At 49.6% G+C, this 17,979-nt stretch overlaps 1 protein-coding gene across 1 annotated transcript in view; it reads left to right on the top strand.

The window, feature by feature from the left end:
• Positions 1-15,710, top strand: part of LOC139826761 (dynein axonemal heavy chain 9-like) — a gene marked incomplete at its 3' end in the record, with an annotated part of 30,778 nt that extends 15,068 nt beyond the window's left edge. The window contains exons 4-7 of the mRNA XM_071803151.1: positions 9,848-10,076; positions 10,443-11,313; positions 14,342-14,472; positions 15,584-15,710. Coding sequence (XP_071659252.1) covers positions 9,848-10,076; positions 10,443-11,313; positions 14,342-14,472; positions 15,584-15,710 — 1,358 coding nt within the window. The remainder of the gene's footprint in view (positions 1-9,847; positions 10,077-10,442; positions 11,314-14,341; positions 14,473-15,583) is intronic.
• Between the last annotated feature and the right edge of the window lie 2,269 nt (positions 15,711-17,979).

Genomic DNA, 17,979 nt, shown 5'->3' with positions numbered 1-17,979 from the left:
GGGAGGCCTGACCATCCCCCTGCCCAAAGCAGAGGCAGGGTCCAAGCCAGCAGAGTGCAGAGGTGGATTCAAAGGTTCTGGGGCCTGATGAGAGCTGGGGCCTCTCAAATGTGAAATGCCATTTGCTGCGGAGGTGCTGAATCTCAGGGGCCTGGGAAAACATCAAACACTTCCCCCTTTCCCTGGGACTTGCTGCTGTTAGAGAAAAGTGTTGAGGTTCCAGAGCTCATTCCAGCTTGGCTCTCAGACAAAGGATTTGTCCAGCTCCTTGGAATCTCCTTGCTAAGGTGGGAAGCAAATGGCCCCAGGGGATGTTTTCCACCCTTCACCCTGGTGCCAGGGTTTGGAGCCTGTGACGTGCTGAGCATGTTCTCAGCTCCAGTCTCTGAGTGCTTCTGCGCTGCTCTCAGCTTTCCGTACTGAGGACTGCCTCATGTCCTCAGGTGCCTGCTTAGCAGCCCCTTCATGCCCTTCAGAGCAGATAGGAGCACCTCATTTTGCCTAAAGGGAGGATGTGTTTGCAACCCTTCAACATTAAAGAATCTTCCAGAGCTCACCTTCCATGGAGGAGAGGGAAAGAGGGTAAGACATCCTTGACACCATGGTGGGGATGTCTCAGACATTCCAGTGCATAAAAGGGAGGGGAGTTTGGTTCTATCTCACTTGGCCTCCTGCTCCCTCAATCCCCTGCTTTTCCCTTCCTCCCATCCCATCCTCTTCCATCCACCTCCTCAAACTGCTCCCTTCACCCTTCTGCGCTCCGTCTTTCTTTCCTCTTCTTGTCATTGTGGACATAGTCACTTTAGTATTGTAGATACTCCTCACCCCTGCCATTGCCCATACAATATACTGAATTTCTGTCACCCAGCCAAAATGTGCCGTTTCAGCAGCATTTTCCCTCTCACAAGCCACTAAACTGAGCAAAGATTTTTTTTTTTTGTCTTAGAAGTGATATATTGCGTTGGAAGACCTTGCTGCTCCGTTTGTTGCAGGGACTCACTTCTACTTGGGTTTATAGTTTAATAACCCGCTCAATCCCGTTCCATCACAACTCAAAGATGCTTTTGGTTGTGCCTCCTCCTGCAGGCACAGTATTGCTGAAAGACTGTATTGATGAGGATAGCTGAGAAGACCAGAGATCATCATGGCTTTTAGAGGCTGCACAGGGTTTGCTGGCTGGGTAGTTAACAGAGCTATATGTCTTTGATTGGGAAGCAAATCAGAGGCAAAGATCAATGGGAGGGAGATGGTCTGGACTAGGAGGTGTCCAGGCCCTTCTCAGAGCGTGCTGCTTTGTGAATAAAACAGCAGGAACCCCCTAAGATCCCCAGAATTGACGGGAGGGTGTCTACCAGGTGAATGGGGAGGATTGTCTCACATTCAGCTCTCTGCCTTGTTTCTGCAGCTGGTGTCGGTGCTGAGGGAGCTGAGCTACCTGTCTGGCAGCCGCCTGGGAGCCATCCCACCCACGGCAGCAGAAATCTATTCCTCCAAGGAGTCATACCGGCAGCTGGCGGCCAACTTGGAGCTGATGGTGAACAGATACAACAAGGTCCTGAAGACAGTCCTGGAGGTCGAATACCCTCTCATACAGGAGCAGCTGTGGGATATTAACTTGAAGCTGAAGAAGGCAGAAGAAACACTCAACTGGAAGATGGAGGGTGAGCTAGCTCTGTGTTAGGGCAAAAGAGGCCGTACAGGATTTCACAGAATCCCAGACTGGTGAGGGCTGAAGAGACCTCTGGAGATCTCCCAGTCCAACCCCCCTGCTCACGCAGGGTCACAGAGCAGATCACACAGGTGGGTCCAGGCGGGTTTCAATGTCTCAGAGAAGGAGACTCCACACCCGCTCTGGGCAGCCTGGGCCAGGCTCTGGCACCTCCCAGCAAACAAGTTTCTGCTCATGTTCAGATGGAGCCTCCTGTGTTTCAGTCTGTGCCCGTTGCCCCTCACCCTGGTGCTGGGCACCACTGAACAGAGTCTGGTCCATCCTCTGACAGCCACCCTGAGATATTGATCCCATTGATCAGATCCCTCTCAGCTTCTCTTCTCCAGCTCAACAGCCCCAGCTCTCTCAGCCTTTCCTCAGAAGAAAAATGCTCTAGACCCCTCAGCATCTTGGTAGCCACCGCTGGGCTCTCCCCAGTAATTCCTTGTCCTTCTTAAACTGGGGTGCCCAGAACTGGACACACCACTCAGATGGGGCCTCACGAGTGCAGAGCAGAGGGGGAGGATTCACCTCCCTCGACCTGCTGGCCACACTCCTACTCACGCAGCCCAGGTACCATCAACCTTCTTGGCCACAGGGCACATTGCTCATGGTTAACCTGCTCACTTGGGTCTCATCAGATTCCTCCCATGTCCCCAGCCTCCATCACCTGGTTCCCAGTGACAGTTCACAGCAGGGCAGGGGACTCTCCAGCAGAGCCAGCACTGGGGAGACAAAGGGCAGCCCCCAGCCTGCCTGCTCCTTCCCATCTTACCTTGATCTGCTTGGGCTGGGGACAGGATCCTGATCCCTTCAGCTTCCCTCTGGGCTTTTGGGGAAGAGAGGCTGCCCTGTAAGCAGTGATGCTGAGGAAACGGCAAGATTGGGGTTTGTGAGAGCTGGCAAGGCTGGGGTTGAAGAGTCTGCTCCCTGCCCGTGCCAGCCCAAGTGACCCACTGTGTGGTCATGTCCCTGTGTCCCCAAGGCACTGCTTTCTCCCTGAGTTGTGCAGGGACTGGGACCCCTTGGCCCAGCCATCTGGCTTGGGACAGACTTCTCCCGGTGGGGGCCAGGGCCACCTCGTTATCCTTTCCAGCCAGATGAAATACTGTGGTTAGTGGTGAGGTTTGTGCACCGTGACTTTGGGATGATTTAACCAGTGTTCTTGCTTGATCAGTTTTAACTGCAAAGCAGAATGGAGGAAGACAATTTGTTTCCTCTTGGTGAAAGCAAACTGCTCGCTGTTGGAATATATATTTCTGTCATCAGGCTTGTGGTATGAACAGGAACAAGTGTCCTCCCTTGGGAACTTGCAAAGCAGAATTCCTCATGCTGAAAAACTCTTTCTCCATTGCACAACAAAGATGAAGGGACTTTCCTGCAGATGAAGTTCCCTGAATCTAAATGCAGCCCTCGCTGGTACCTTGGGCTGTCACAGCCTGTGTTTGTGGGGCTGTGGGTCCCTGCTCTAGTGACAGTGGCAGGAACACTCAGCCTGTTGTCCTTGTTCTCTCTCTGGTAGCAGATTAAATCTGGGTACGGGAAAGGGGGAAGTGTCAGACGTCCCCACGGTGCTGGTGCTCCTGGCAGAAAACAGAGGCTGCAGCTGTACCATGGATTGTTGGGGTAGGAGGGAGCTAGAAGTGACTCTTTTGGTTGAGGTGGTAAGTCTCTTGTGTTAATGATGGGTGAGAAATACATGAAACCGTGGGGGAAAAGTCTTATGGAGAGTGCACAAGAGCTTGGCCATGCAGCTCTGAAAAAAAGTAGTCAATCATCTCATTTTTTACCAGGTGTCTGGGATCACATCTCCATGGTGATGGATGATGTCCATGACCTCGAGCAGAGGATACAGAAAGCCAAAAACAATGTTGAGGAGATCCAGACCATCGTGGGATCGTGGGCGTCGCCCATATTTGTGAGAAGAGATTGTAAAAGAGAATCGCTGCTGAGCCTGGAGGACTGTCAGGACCGCCTGGAACGGCGTTACAGCCTTGTCCGAGAGTCAGGGCAGAGGATTCATCTGCTGGTGAAGGTGAGGGGGGACCTTCTCCAGGGGTTTGTTGACTCTTCATAGGCTCTGGGTGTCTCTCCGCTCTGGTGAAAATGTCCAGAGCTGCTTCACCTTAAAATTAACTCCCTTAACTCATTTGAAAAACTTACCCGTTGTTGATTAAGGAATACTTTGATGGGTGAGCTGGTACAGCTGAGTGTGCGGGGCTGCTGACCAGGCACCGAGTTTGGAGCAGGAGTGGGAGCCGATGCAGCCCAGTCTGGCTCCCAGTCCTGGTTCTTGTGAAGCCACTAGAGGGGAGTCGTGCATCAGGCTTTGGGATCCTGCTCAGAGGAAAAACTCCTCCGAAATATTCACCTTAAAATGGAGAGGCAGCTGGCTGTGGCTGACCTTTCTGCTTTAGGCTTGTTGTTCCTCTGTGGGAGCAGGAGGTGACGCTGTCAGTCCAGGGAGAAGCTGAGTAACAAGAAAAAAGCTGCTGTCTGAACCCTGGGTTTTTTCCAGTGGCTTTGCCAGAGCTGAGAGTCCTCTTTGCAGAGCAGGAGAAAGCCCAAATCTCTGCGCCTCACCTGCCCAGAGGTTTTAGCGTGTCAGGGACAGCACCTTGGCTGGAAGGCAGATGGATTTTAGGTCCAGCCCACTCCTGAGGGTCACCATCTGGCCTTGGACTCTGGAGAGACTGGGCTGACCCTCTCTGGGACACTGAGCCCTCGTTGCTCACCTTACTTCACTGTCTGCACTCAGCCTTGGGCTTCTGACCCACTTCTGTACCCTCTGAACCCACGGCGAGGATTTTACTATGCCCACGTTGTCCTGCTGCTACAGCTGTGACAGGCTCAACCACCTCCAGCTACACCCAAAAGATGGGAACACTTCCTAAATTGACCGGAGAGAACATGGGGCTGTGGCCAAGGCAGAAGGGCTGGCACCGCTGCTCTGGTGGCTCACAGGGCAGGACCAACTGCAAAGCAGCATGAAGGTCCTGGGGAGGGAAAGGCACCGTGGCCCAAAATAGGATGTCCCCATGCCTCTGTCCTGCTGTGCTGGTCAAACCTGGAGGAACAGCAGCAAAGGGGCCAAGAGCTGGTCTGCTGTGTTTCCCTTGGGTGTTCAGGTCTTCTTTTGAGCAGGTGAGTCTTGAGGCTGCTGAGAGAAGAGCACAGAGAGTTTGGGTACGTGCACCCACAAGCACAGGCAGGACAGTGAGATGCTGGCTTGCATTGCCCTTTTGCACCAGGATGAGGCCTCTGGAGTAAAGGTTCAGTAGAACACCAGTGACAAGGGGGCATTGTCAAATACAAGGGCATGGGACGGTGAAGAGGGGGTGGTGCTTTCAAATGGGCATTCCCATAGTGTTCAGTCCTGTGAAGTTCCCCTTTCTCTTGTGTCAGCAAAATGTGGAGGTGAGTCTGCAAGGCACCAGAGCCCTGGCTTGCTCTGTTAACAGTTTAATCACTCAGCGTTGATGTGTAAAGTTGGGGAGCAGCAACTCTGGGTTGACTCAAGCCCAATTGGCAATGCCACTCTATCTTGAGGAGGCTGAGGCCAGACCTTCTTGCTCTCTGCAACTGTCTGAAAGGAGGTTGGAGCATGGAGGGGGTTGGTCTCTTCTCCCAAGTAGTAAGAGATAGGATGAGAGGAAGTGGCCTCAAGTTGCACCAAGGAAAGTTCAGATTGGATATTAGGAAAAAATAATTCACAGAGAGGATTGTGAAGCTTTGGAATAGGCTGCCCAGAGCAGTGGTGGAGTCACATCCCTGGAGGTGTTAACAAATGTACAGATGGGGTTCTTAGGGACATGGGTTAGTGGTGGAGTTAGGTTATGGTTGGATTCGATGATCTTGAGGGTCTCTTCCAACCAGAACCCTCGTCTCTGCTGGGAGCAGCTGGTCCAGCTGAGTGTGTAAAGTGCAAACAGTTCCACGAACTCGGTACCATCGACATCCTGCGAGCTGATGCTCCTACGACCTACTGTGTGGTGTTGGACAGGATGTCTGTTTGTCTGTTCATCCTGGTCCAACTAATCTAATCTCTTCTAGGGCTCTGTGCTTATTTTGTTGAATTTGCCATCAGTAAAGCTGCATTAATGCCATGAGATACTTGCTCCGTTTCTAAATGCAGTGCTCTTTTGAGTGCACTCTTTGTAAAAAAAGTAATTTGGGTTGCCTGGCATGAGCAATCATGGGGAGGCAGTTTCAAGGTTACAAAAAGGAGGAGCTTTGGATGTAAGTTTTGAATTAACATGTGTTCCCTGCTCTGAATAGCTGCTCAGCCGCCTGGTCTCTGCAGGATGATGTGTTAGGTGATTTATTTGAGTAGTAGCAGCTGAAGGATGCCACAGGGCTTGGATGCTTACGAAGAAATATTTACAGACATATGTACTAGTGAAGGCTGCTGCGTGTGGTGGCTGCTGTGATCTCTTGTGTTCTTTTCAGCACGATAATTCCTGTGCAAAGAGGTTTTTGCATAGGTTAGAACAGGCATTTAGGAGTCCTTATTAAGAGCTCCTGACTCAGCAGTTTAGTCTTTAATAGGTGAAGTGTTTAGGGCTATGTTTTGGTCCAGCAGCATCCACAGAATTTAAGCGGGCACTTCAAAAGTAAGCGTTTTGAGAAGGGAAGAATGGAAAGGACCAAAGATCCAGGAGCCCATCAAGCTCTGCTAACAGTGTCCAGCAGCTGGTGAGATCAAGAAGCAGGTAGGGAAACTTCCCCCAAATAGTCTCCTTGTCTCTAACCATTCATACCTGAGGACTTTGAGAGTCATGGGTTGTACCTTTGTATCTAAAGACCTGGATGGATTTTTTTTTCTCCCACAAATGTTCGGTTGCTTTTCTGAACCGCTGTGAATTTTTAACATCTGCATCCTTCTGCAGCAGAGACTTACCCTCTGAAATAAGGCAGCGTGCGAAGAAGAATCCCTGTTTGTTGTAGCTTTACAACCTACCAGGTTCATTTGTTGAATTCTTGTATTGGAAGAGATGACATGAAAACTGTCCTTTCAAATTCACTCTCTTCAGACCACAGACCCGAGCTCACAGGTCTCCCTTATAGAATCATAGGATAGAGTCATAGAATCTGTTTGGTTGGAAGAGACCATCAAGATCACAGAGTCCAACCATAACCTAACTCTGGCACTACCCCATGTCCCTGAGAACCTCATCTATATGTCTATCCAACCCCTCCAGGGATGGTGACTCCACCACTGCCCAGGGCAGCCTGTTCCAAGGCCCGACAGCCATTTCTGTGAATAACTTTTTTCCTAATACCCAATCTGAACCTCCCCTGGAGAAATTTGAGGCCATTTTATCTTATCACTTGCTACCTGAGAGAAGAGACCAACCCCCTCCATGCTCCAACCTCCTTTCAGACAGTTGCAGAGATCAGGTCTCCCCTCATCTCCTGTTCTCCAGGCTGAACAGCCCCAGCTCCCTCAGCTGCTCCTCGTAAGACTTGTGCTCCTCAAATGCCTTTTCTCCAACCTGTGAAGTCCCAACCCATTTATCCGTTCCTCACAGGAAGCTGTACCACATCTATGGATCCCTGTGAGCATGAACTGTGGTTCTGATGCCCTCAGCATGTTGCCATGTGATGGGCAGAGTTAGCCAGGCCTTTCCCTCTCCGTGCCAGTCCAGCTGCCTGGATGATTCCGGTAGGAACTGCTCTCATTTGGTGCTTTCCTGTTTTGTGTTCTACAGCTTGTCTGACCTGGACGAGTTCATAAAAACTGCTGACAAAGGTTTGAGCAAAAAGGTTGAAAAAGGCGATTATGATGGTTTGGTGGAGATCATGGGGCATCTCCTGGCCGTTAAGGAAAGGCACAGTGTCACCGATGCCATGTTCGAGCCCCTGAAGCAAACCGTCGAACTGCTGAAGACGTATGAGCAAGAGCTGCCGGAGGAAGTCTATAAGCAACTGGAGGTGGGTGAAAAGCTGCGGTGGGCACGGCGGTTTGCCAAGTAGCCAGCGTCAAAGAGTATGAGCTTAAGAGCATTGCAGGAATATTTAAAGCCCCACTCCCTGTCATTAGAGGGCCTCAGTGGATAGTATTTTACTATTGTGGGATGTGCCTTAATAGCTCTAAATTTTGGAGTTATATTGAGGTTTTTCTTTTAAAGCAGAGATTAAGCCTTTTGTTATGTATGAAAAACATAGAATTGCCTGCTCCAACTCTCAGCGATTACTCTTGAAAAAAATTAATGCATTTTCAAATACATCTGTTAATTAGTTTGAATTATAATTATTTTTAAATAAGCCAGTTCTTGGCAGCTGTGGAGATGGGAAGGATAATGTTGGCAGAGGAGTCGCCTTCTCATAGGACTTCAGTCCTCCACTAGGTCTATAACACCCAATCTGCTTGACCCAAAGGACATCACTGGGAGCACGTTATGAAAGTATTTCAGCACCTTTCCACATCTGGCCCTGATGAATCAATTTTTCTTTGGGGAATTCTTCTCATTTCTGGACAGGGGACCATGAGGTGAAGGTTGGAAAAGCCTGTGGGATGCCCAGCCAGCCTTGGGGAACTGGCAGCAGTCACCATGTTACGGTGGAGGAGCGTGTGGCTACGTACTGATGGATACCCCTTAGTCACGGGGCGTTGTGTGCAGAGGGCTCTGTGTAGGACACCAGGTTTAAGGCAGAGCTTTTTGGGGAGAAGTTCCTCCCTCTGCTGCAGGCTTGGATGGGACCTGAGCGGGGTTCAGCAATCCCCCAGTTTTCTGCTGGTGCAGCCGTGATCCACGGATGGTTGTATCACCAAATCTGACACGGGTAAGGGTCCTAAAGATAACTGGATTCCTACAGACACCCTGAAAAACAGAAGAGCTGCATTAAATGAATGTTTTGGCTGCTACAGCAGCTTCAGTTCAGCATAAAAAATGGTGCTATGGGGAACCCAGCTCTGCTGATTCCTCTGCCCAAGAGCTGCTTGCTTGGTGCCTGTTTGTGCGTGTAGATTTGAACAACTGATTTATTTTTCTGACAGAAGAAATGAGGTATGCAGGGCAGCCATTCAGATGGAGGAGATAACAAAACAGTTTCGTTCTTTCTGGCAAGTGACAGCAACACATAGTTGAATAATTCATTCACTGCTGTACACAGTAGGAAAACCAAAGTAAGTTCCTCCAGGTACCGCTCCCTCCATGGCCATGAAGATGGATGGGCTGGAGCTGATAGTTTGTATGAGAAGGACAAGGAAGCAGCTCCATGTGTGCCCTGCTATGGTCATGGATAGTGATTTCTACAGAGACTGGAACATGAAGTGCCAGAAAGAGACCCCTCAGGAGGGACTGGCCCTGCTCTGGCCGCCTCTGCTGCCTCCAGGTTATTTCGCTTCTTTGCATAGTGTTGGTGCATCTCCATTAGTCTTCTCAACTATGTGCACTGGGATGAAAAGAAGCCCAAAGTCTTTCCTGTAGGCTGGCACAGTACCTGGGGAAGTGGGAGAGCAAAGCTGTGGGACTTGAGGACAGCAGAGCCCTGGCTGGTGTCACTGTCTGGGGTGAGGATTTGGCTCGAGAAGTCTAGTGAGAAGAGAAGAAATCAAATCTCTTTCTAAATAAAATCCCAGGTGCAAAGGGTGGATTGTTAGCAGTGCTGTGCACCAGCAGCTTGGATGCAGTCCTGAGAAAGAAACTGTCTTATTTAGTACTAATATTATACAGGCAGGCTGGAGGGATTTGCCCCAGAAAGCTCTGTAGAAGTCCTTCTGGCATAATATCTTCTGCTCTAAGAGCTGGCTGGAAATTTCCCAGGCTCTGTTTCTTAATTAGCTCTGGGAAGCCGGACGATGTGATGAACTTGCATCCTCAGCCCACCCTCCTGCCTCCAGCCAGCTCTGGGTCCCGCTGGGCTCGGTGTCAGGAGAACTGTGCTCTCTCAACCACTGAGCCATCCTGGGAGCCCAGGATCTGGTCTGGGACCCTTCTTCTGAAGTTATTTAACATGTTTTTGCAATCAGAGCAGTCAGTTTTAAAGTCTCAGTCTTCATTCGTCTTCAAAATTGTGGATAACTGATAAGTTTTATCCCAAATTGTGTTTAGCTTTTGCATCACAACAAAACTTCCTTGCAGTTTTAGGCATGGAATCTGTTGCTTTTCCTGTTCTGTGATTGTCCATAAACAGATCAGTCACATCTTATATCAAATAGCAAATACTGCCTACCGTCATTTAAATTTTGCTTGCAGGAGCTGCCAGAAAAATGGAACAATATAAAGAAGCTGGCGATAGCTGTGAAGCAGCATGTGGCTCCTCTGCAGGCGGACGAAATGACAGTTGTGCGCAAGAGCTGTGCGGCGTTTGATGTTGAGCAACACAGATTCAGAGAGCGATTTCGGAAAGAAGCACCATTCAGGTACAGTGAAATTATAACATCAGAGAAGCCCTGAGGAAGAAAAGCTTCATGGGATCATCTCGGAGTGTCCTGAGGATGTGTTCTTGAACCCTTGCATACATTTCCTACCTGCTCACGGTGTTGTATCTGTTATGCCCTGGGTGTTTTGTCCCTGCAAACACTGTAAGGTGTTAGCAAGAGATTCAATCTGGATGCTGAGTGCACAATATTGCTTAAAGGGGTTGTCAGCAGTGCCATGTGGCTGCACCATCAATGGGTACTATAGATGTATCATGTCTGCTTTGTGTCTCAGAGGCACCATTTGTTTTATGTTTTCTTTAGAAGTTGTTACAATATCACTTATGAAGAATAAACATTTCTTTCTAGGTTTGACCCCAAAAAGCCTTATCAACTGCTGGATACAAAGCACATTGAGATTAAACAAATGGAGTCGGCCATGACCTCGATTTATGAATCAGCTGGTCTGTTTGAAGTCATAGTGCCAGACTATAAACAACTGAAGCAGTGCCGAAAGGAGCTGTGTCTTCTCAAAGAGCTCTGGGATATGATCTCCCTTGTGGGCACTTGCCTTGATGACTGGCAGACCACCAAATGGGCGGATATTAACGTGGAAAACATGGATCTGGAGTGTAAAAAGTTTGCAAGAGAGATTCGGAATTTGGATAAGGAGGTGAGGGCGTGGGATGCTTTCACTGGGCTGGACAGCAAGGTGAAGAACATGCTGACGGCCCTGAAAGCTGTGGCAGAACTTCAAAATCCCGCCATTAGGGAAAGGCACTGGAATCAGCTGATGCAGGTGACGGGTGTGAGGTTTGTGATGGACTCGGACACCGCGCTGGCTGACCTCCTGAAGCTCAACCTCCATAACTTTGAGGATGAGGTTCGTGGCATTGTGGACAAAGCGGTACGAGAAATGAGTATGGAGAAAGTCCTGAAGGAGCTAAAAATGACTTGGAGCACCATGGAGTTTCAGTATGAGCCTCACCCCCGGACGAACATCCCGTTGCTGAAGTCAGACGAGGAACTCATAGAAACTTTAGAAGACAACCAGGTGCAGCTGCAGAATTTAATGACATCCAAATGTATTGCTTTCTTCTTGGAGGAAGCGTCCATATGGCAGAGGAAGCTGTCCACAACAGATTCCGTCATTTCTCTCTGGTTCGAAGTGCAGCGTACGTGGTCTCACTTGGAGAGCATATTCATAGGCTCAGAAGATATACGGGCACAGCTTCCTAAGGTATGAAATCCCAAATCCTATTTTTCCTGTGTGGAAAGCGTTGAAGAAGAGCCTCCATTACACAGAAGAAGGTTGTCTATATTGCCGTGTTCCCCCAAGCAGGACTGTTCTCTTGCTGCATTGCTTTCTTGGAGGCTCCCTTAATGCTACAGCAGTTTCCCCAGTGTTGCCCCAGGCTGTTTTTGTACTGTTGGTTGTGCCTGAACCCTGCTGAGAAACTGTTTTTCCTCCCCTCCACCATTGCACAGCAGATGCAGAGTTCCTGGAGGCTGAGCAGGAGGCTGCTGGCTTCCTTTAGTGATACAGGCATGTTCCCTCTTTCCTTGGAGGGGAGAAGACGGAGATAATTACTCAGATGGTGCAAATGTCAAATCAGAGCTGGACCAGGCAGCTTTGCAGTATCCGCTTCCCTGCCTCCAGTGCTGGTGCAGCAGGAGAGCAGCTCTTCTCCCACTTCAGCTTCAGAAAATTGAGCAGAGTTGTCACTGATGCCCTCCTCAGGGTTGTGACCTCCTCAGGGCTGTCTTTGAGTCCAGCTTCCAGTCTTATTCCCTATTCTCTTGATTATTTAGAAAATCTTCCAAGCTTGTTCCTGGCCCCGCTGGACCACTCGCAGCCCTGTGGAGGAACCTGCCTTTCACTCACGAGTGACCCACAGTTGGCTGTGTGACCCCCGTCCCTGTTCACGAGCAGCATCGCTGACAGCACCACTGTGGGACGAACACCCACGAGGGGATGTGCGCAGCCCATTGACCCCTGGACAACACACTGTTCTGTCTCCAACCCTGCACTCTGCTCTGCTTGGACTGTTCCTCCATCTGCTTCAGAGAGCACGCTGTGCTGAGTGTCCTGGGGGCAGTTTTTGGCCCCTCACACCAAGAAAGCCCTTGTGGTGCTGGAGCAAGTTGAGAGAAGGGAATGGAGCTGGTGAGGGGCTGGAGCACAAGTGTGATGGGAGCGGCTGAGGGACCTGGGGGATTCAGCTGGAGAACAGGAGCTGAGGGGAGACCTTCTGATCTCTGAACTGCCTGAAGGGAGCTTGGAGCCAGGGGGGGTCGGGCTCTGCTCCCCAGGAACAAGCGCCAGGAGCAGAGGAAATGGCCTCAAGTTGCGCCAGGGGAGGCTGAGGTTGGATGTGGGGAACAATTTCTTCCCCAAAGGGCTGTGGGGCATTGGAACAGGCTGCCCAGGGCAGTGCTGGAGTCACCATCCCTGGAAGATGTATAGATGAGGAACATGGTTTAGTACTAGATTTAGGTTATGGTTGGACTCAGTGATCTCAATGGTCTCCTCCAGCTAAATGATTCTATGATTCTGGGCACACCTCGCTCACTGGGCAATATATACAGGTGCTGATAACCAGTGCCCTGAGGCTGTACCATGTGCCAGCAAGCTCTTAATATCCAGGAGCTATCTAATGTCATGTATGAAATTGCATCATGATTTACATTTGCATCCTGCTGGGCAGCTGTCTGCATCTCAGTAGCTGTCTGGCAGTGGTATGAACCATAGAACCATAGGATGTCCTGACTTGGAAGGACCCATCAGGATTGTCAAGTCCAACTCCTGTCCCTGCACAGGACACCCCACAATTCACCCCATGTGTCTGAGGACGTTGCCCAGTCTCTCCTTGAACACTGTCAGGTTGGGGCTGTGACCCCTCCCTGGGAGCCTGTTCAGTGTCCAGCACCTCTGGGTGAAGAACCTTTTCCTCATGTCCCACTGACCCTCCCTGGCACATCTTCTGCCGTTCCCTGGGCTCTGTCACTGTCACAGAGAAGAGCTCAGCCCTGCCCCTCCTGCTCCTGCTGAGGAACCTGGAGCCCCATGAGCTCTGCCCTCAGTCTGCTCTGCTCCAGCTGAGCAAACCCAGGGACTTCAGCCGCTCCTCATACGGTTTCCCCTCCGAACCCTTCACCAAGTTCATGTCCCTCCTCTGGACACTCCAGTAGCTTTATCTCCTTTTCTCCTGTGTCCCCAGCCCTGCACACAGTGAATGCTGCAGGTGAGGCCGCCCCAGCACAGAGCAGAGCGGGACAATCCCCTCCCTGCCCGGCTGGCCGTGCTGTGCTGGATGCACCAGGACACGGGGCCCTCTTGGCTCCAGGGACACAGGTGGCTCAGTCAGCAGCTTCTCTTCCGTAAAAGAAAGACTGAAGCTCAAAGTCTCTGTAGCTGAGCACCCTCAGGATGCATCCAGGGCTGGGGGGATGTGCTGACAGGCTGTGGGATGCTCACCTGGAGCTGGATCTGTGGCGTGAGTGTAGGGAGGGCTCAACCTTCCAGATGGAGCCTTGCTCCTGGGGCTGAACACAGGGTAGCGTGGAAGTGTTACCTGGACTGCTTGGAACACTTGTTCAGTGTCCCGCCTCACTTAGGAGGCCTGACCTGGGAAGAAGGGAGGAGCAGAGATGTTTTGAACATAGCTTGCTTTATTCTTCAGTGTTTAGCTCCAGAAATTCAGAGTCCCTGTTAGATATGGAGCATAATTGTTGATGTGGGCCTCCGGTGCTGACGTGGGGTTTCCATACCCTCATTGAAGGCAAGGAAGGGCTCTCCTCTACAAGAGTCATCATACCCGTTTTGTGGATGGGTGTTGGGATTCCTGTGCTGTAGCAGGAGGGGAGGAGTGCACTCACATGAGGCTGGGAGCCTTTCCACGGTGTGGGAGCATCTCCTGCTGCTGCAGCCAGGGAAACTTGGTACTTCACCTGGACATGGGAGAGAGAGATTTATGAGGTTTTCCAAGGGGAATTAAATCCCATGAAAATGGTTGGTCCTAGACATTGCCTCCTGCATGGAGCACTTTATCCACAACCCCTTTGGGATACAGTGACAAGAAGGCAAGTGCCTGTTTGCAGACTAGTTTCAGGCAAGTCAGTGGAAGAGCCATTCTGGAATGGTGGAGGGGTCCCTGTCTGCACTGGACAGAAGGTTTTCCCCTCAACCCAAAGACAGCACCCAGAGGATGGAGACCTTTAGCACAAAATCCATGTTTTACCATGAACATGTTTGTGTTGCTTTTTAGGACTCCAAACGCTTTGAAGGGATTGATGTGGACTTTAAAGAACTGGCCTATGAAACTCAGAAAACCCCAAATGTGGTTGAGGCCACGAATAAACCAGGTCTGTCCCAACAACTGGAGGACATTCAGAGCAGGTAGGTACAACTTCAGTCCCAGGATTTTGTCAGAGACTGGGATCAGCTCTAATAAGTTGGTTTAACCTGTGCTCCAAGGCTTTCCTTCTGGACTGTGCGTTCTTTGCATTCACACACTGAGTCTTTTTATTCATGATCCATCACCCTGAAGCCCCCAAGGTGGATTCTGGCTTTGCGTATGTGCAAACTCTTATCTTGAATATTGATTTGCACACATACAAAGCTAGGCACTCAGTTGGTTTTAATAACATGTGGCCTCACTGCCACCCCAAATTTGGTGTCTTAAATATCTATTTAGCAGTCCAAGCAGGGATATCTGCAGCAGAGCTGATCCCATGTGCTTTAGTTAACAAAATTATCTTTGTGTGTGTACCCTTCACAGATGGTATAACTAAACTCCCTGAGAAAGACCTTAATGTCCAGAGATGGATACAGTTCTCACCTAACATATGAGCTACTCTACCTGGAACACACCTAACAAGTTAACGTGATAGCTGTTGTGTCAGTAATAACTATCCATTTAAAATAGAGATCTAATTTTACTTCCTAAACAGATAAGGCCCGTGTTCCCCACAGAGGACTAACTGCATGTTATTTATGAACTTTGAAAGCTCAGCAGCAGTTTAACATGTAAACACTGAGAGATTCATTTTAGAACGGAGCAAACAAGTTTCTTTTCAGGCTTCACAAGCACAAAAAGCTGAGTAGGTTTGAATCAGACTTTAAAATGTGCTCATTAGAATAAAAGCAGTTTTGGAAACTTTCATCCTAGTGTGAAATCACCTGTGGCAGTTGAGAGCTTGTCTAAAACAGTAAGTCAGACTGCAAAGCCTTTCTAGCCTCTTCTTCCACCTGTGTTTCTGCTTTTTGGTGAGGATTCTCTGACTCTTTGTCTGTTTGACCCTTGGGAGTGGAGAGAGATCTATGAGTTACTATGTGCTTTGTTATCTATTTGGAAAATGCTGTAAAGGACCAGCCTGCAGGCTCAGCTCATGTCTGGCATTTCCCCATGGGAGGGGAGAATCTGCTCGATAACCCAAACTGTAGCACGACACATTAAAGGATATTCACCCGCCTGTCCTGGGCTCTATTTTTCTGCTCTTCTCCCCAGGTTGTCCCTGTGTGAGAAGGCTTTGGCTGAATATTTGGACATGAAAAGATTGGCCTTTCCCAGATGTTACTTTGTTTCTTCAGCAGATTTATTGGATATTCTTTCCAATGGCACCAACCCACAGCTGGTAAGCCTTGCACTATGTCACCTTCGCATTTTCCAGCTGTCAGTAATGTCAGGGTGGAAGATGCTGTCTAGGGACTCAGCTGTAGCTTATCCTCTCTTGAGTGCCTTTTCTCCCACCCTCACTTGGATTAACAATAACTCTTTCACTGCTGGCCTTCATCTGTCGTCTCTGAAAGGCAATGCGCACACTGTATGTTGTCCCATCTGTCCCTGGTGATGCTTGCAGATGGTTCTGAAAGCACTGCACAGAGCAGAGCTATGTTCTTGATACCATAAAAACAGTGGGTTTGTTTCTGCTGGGATACAGTGAGGTTGGGGGAAACCATTTCTTGAGGATCTCAGCCAAAACTTGTTGCTGAGCTTGGTTCCCCAAGCTGGGATGCCAGCAAACAGCATCTGTTGTTGAAAGAGCCACAGACCGATCATTCAAATGTGACAGTGTTGACAACCGAGGGCTTGGAGACGTCTCTGTTTTTAGGCAGAGGAGACATCTGCTAGTCAGCCACTTCTTCCTTCCCCCATGCAAAGGTCTTTGGGATGGCCTGTTCACAGGGGAAGAGCAGAACACAGCCTGGAAGAGGTAAGACAGCTGGTGGTCAGACAGTGGCTGTGGCCAAGGCAGGACTTCCTTGGGTTGCCACCCACCCCTGCACAGCTCTGCTTGGCCTTGTTTGGGACGCATCTTTTATTCAGAGGTTGGTGCATAAAACCAGTCAAAACGTTCACAGCAAAAGGCGAGTGTTGGATGATGAACAAAGTCCTAATTCTGTCTTTTGGTAGCGAGTATTTTCACTTTCTTCAGGCTTTCCACCATTTTCAGTATTGATGTGAGCACAGGAATGGAGCAGGTTTGCATGTGTATTTGGAAATGCTGTTGTTTACCTCTAACCTTTAACGCTGCTTCTATCTGTGTCTGCTGCTGGGTGATTTCAGCCCACAGAGTATCATAAATACATAGTTGATTGATATTTAAAATGAAGAGGAAAAAAAAAACACAGGAAGCAAAGATACTGTGTTGAAATGCTCTATTGAGTAAGAAGAAATTCCTGGTGTTTTCTGTTATTCAAAAGTATTTGCAGTAAAATCAAAGTAAATGTCAAGCAGTATCATACATAGATACACTCTCAGCCTTCCCAATGTAGTTTCAAAGTCCGATGATTCCTAAAGGAGGATTAAATACACAATGACATTATCCTCGTGAACTGGGTGCTGAACTTGTGCAGATTCAGGTGCGCTCGGGCTCTGGCAGCAGGATCGCAGCAAGTGCTGGGGTTGTGTCCGAACCCTCCAGACTGGACAGGGTCTGGGAAGGGGCAGCTGGGGATTTGTGACCAGAAGCTTCTACATGTAAGAAAAAGTTTCTACGGTTTACTTACGGTTTGAAAAGAGATAAGCTTATGGCCTCAAGATACGCTTAATGGCCTCAAGTTGTGCCAGGGGAGGTTCAGATTGGATATTGTAAAAAAATTCTTCCCAGAAAGGGCTGTGGGGCATGGGAACAGGCTGCCCAGGGCAGTGCTGGAGTCACCATCCCTGGAGGGGTTTAAAAGACATTTAGACGAGGTTCTTAGGGACATGGATTAGTGCCAGAGCTAGGGTATGGCTGGACTTGATCCTGAGGGTTTCTTCCACCCAAAATGATTCTGTGATCTGGGGGGATGCTGAGTGCCCTGTGCTTCTCAGAGTCACTTAGCACCTCCCAGGGTTTGGCCCTGCTTGTATGTGTGTGAGAAGCTGCGTCCACTTGCAGCACAGCTCATGAGAGGGAGGGTTGTAGTTCTTTGTGAGTCAGTGAGTCAGAATTAGATGGACAAATCCACCTCCACCCTTCCTTCTCTGAAAGCATCAGAGCATTGGGCATCTCACGCAGAATCCCAGAATGTCAGGGTTGGAAGGGACCTGGAAAGCTCATCCAGTGCAATCCCCCCATGGAGCAGGAACACCCAGCTGAGGTTCCACAGGAAGGGGTCCAGGGGGTTTGAATGTCTGCAGAGAAGGAGACTCCACAACCTCCCTGGGCAGCCTGGGCCAGGCTCTGCCACCCTCACTGAGAAGAAGTTTCTTCTCAAATTTAAGTGAAACCTCCTGTGTTCCAGTTTGAACCCATTCCCCCTTGTCCTGTCACTGGTTGTCACCGAGGAGAGCCTGGCTCCATTCTCCTGACACTCACCCTTTAGATATCTGTAAACATGAATGAGTCCCCCCTCTGTCTCCTCTTCTCCAGCTCCAGAGCCCCAGCTCCCTCAGCCTTTCCTCACACGGGAGATGCT

This window comes from Patagioenas fasciata, unplaced genomic scaffold (genome assembly GCF_037038585.1).
Source record: "Patagioenas fasciata isolate bPatFas1 unplaced genomic scaffold, bPatFas1.hap1 Unplaced_144, whole genome shotgun sequence".
NCBI lineage: Eukaryota > Metazoa > Chordata > Aves > Columbiformes > Columbidae > Patagioenas > Patagioenas fasciata.
This window is presented reverse-complemented; position numbering and strand designations above follow the sequence as displayed.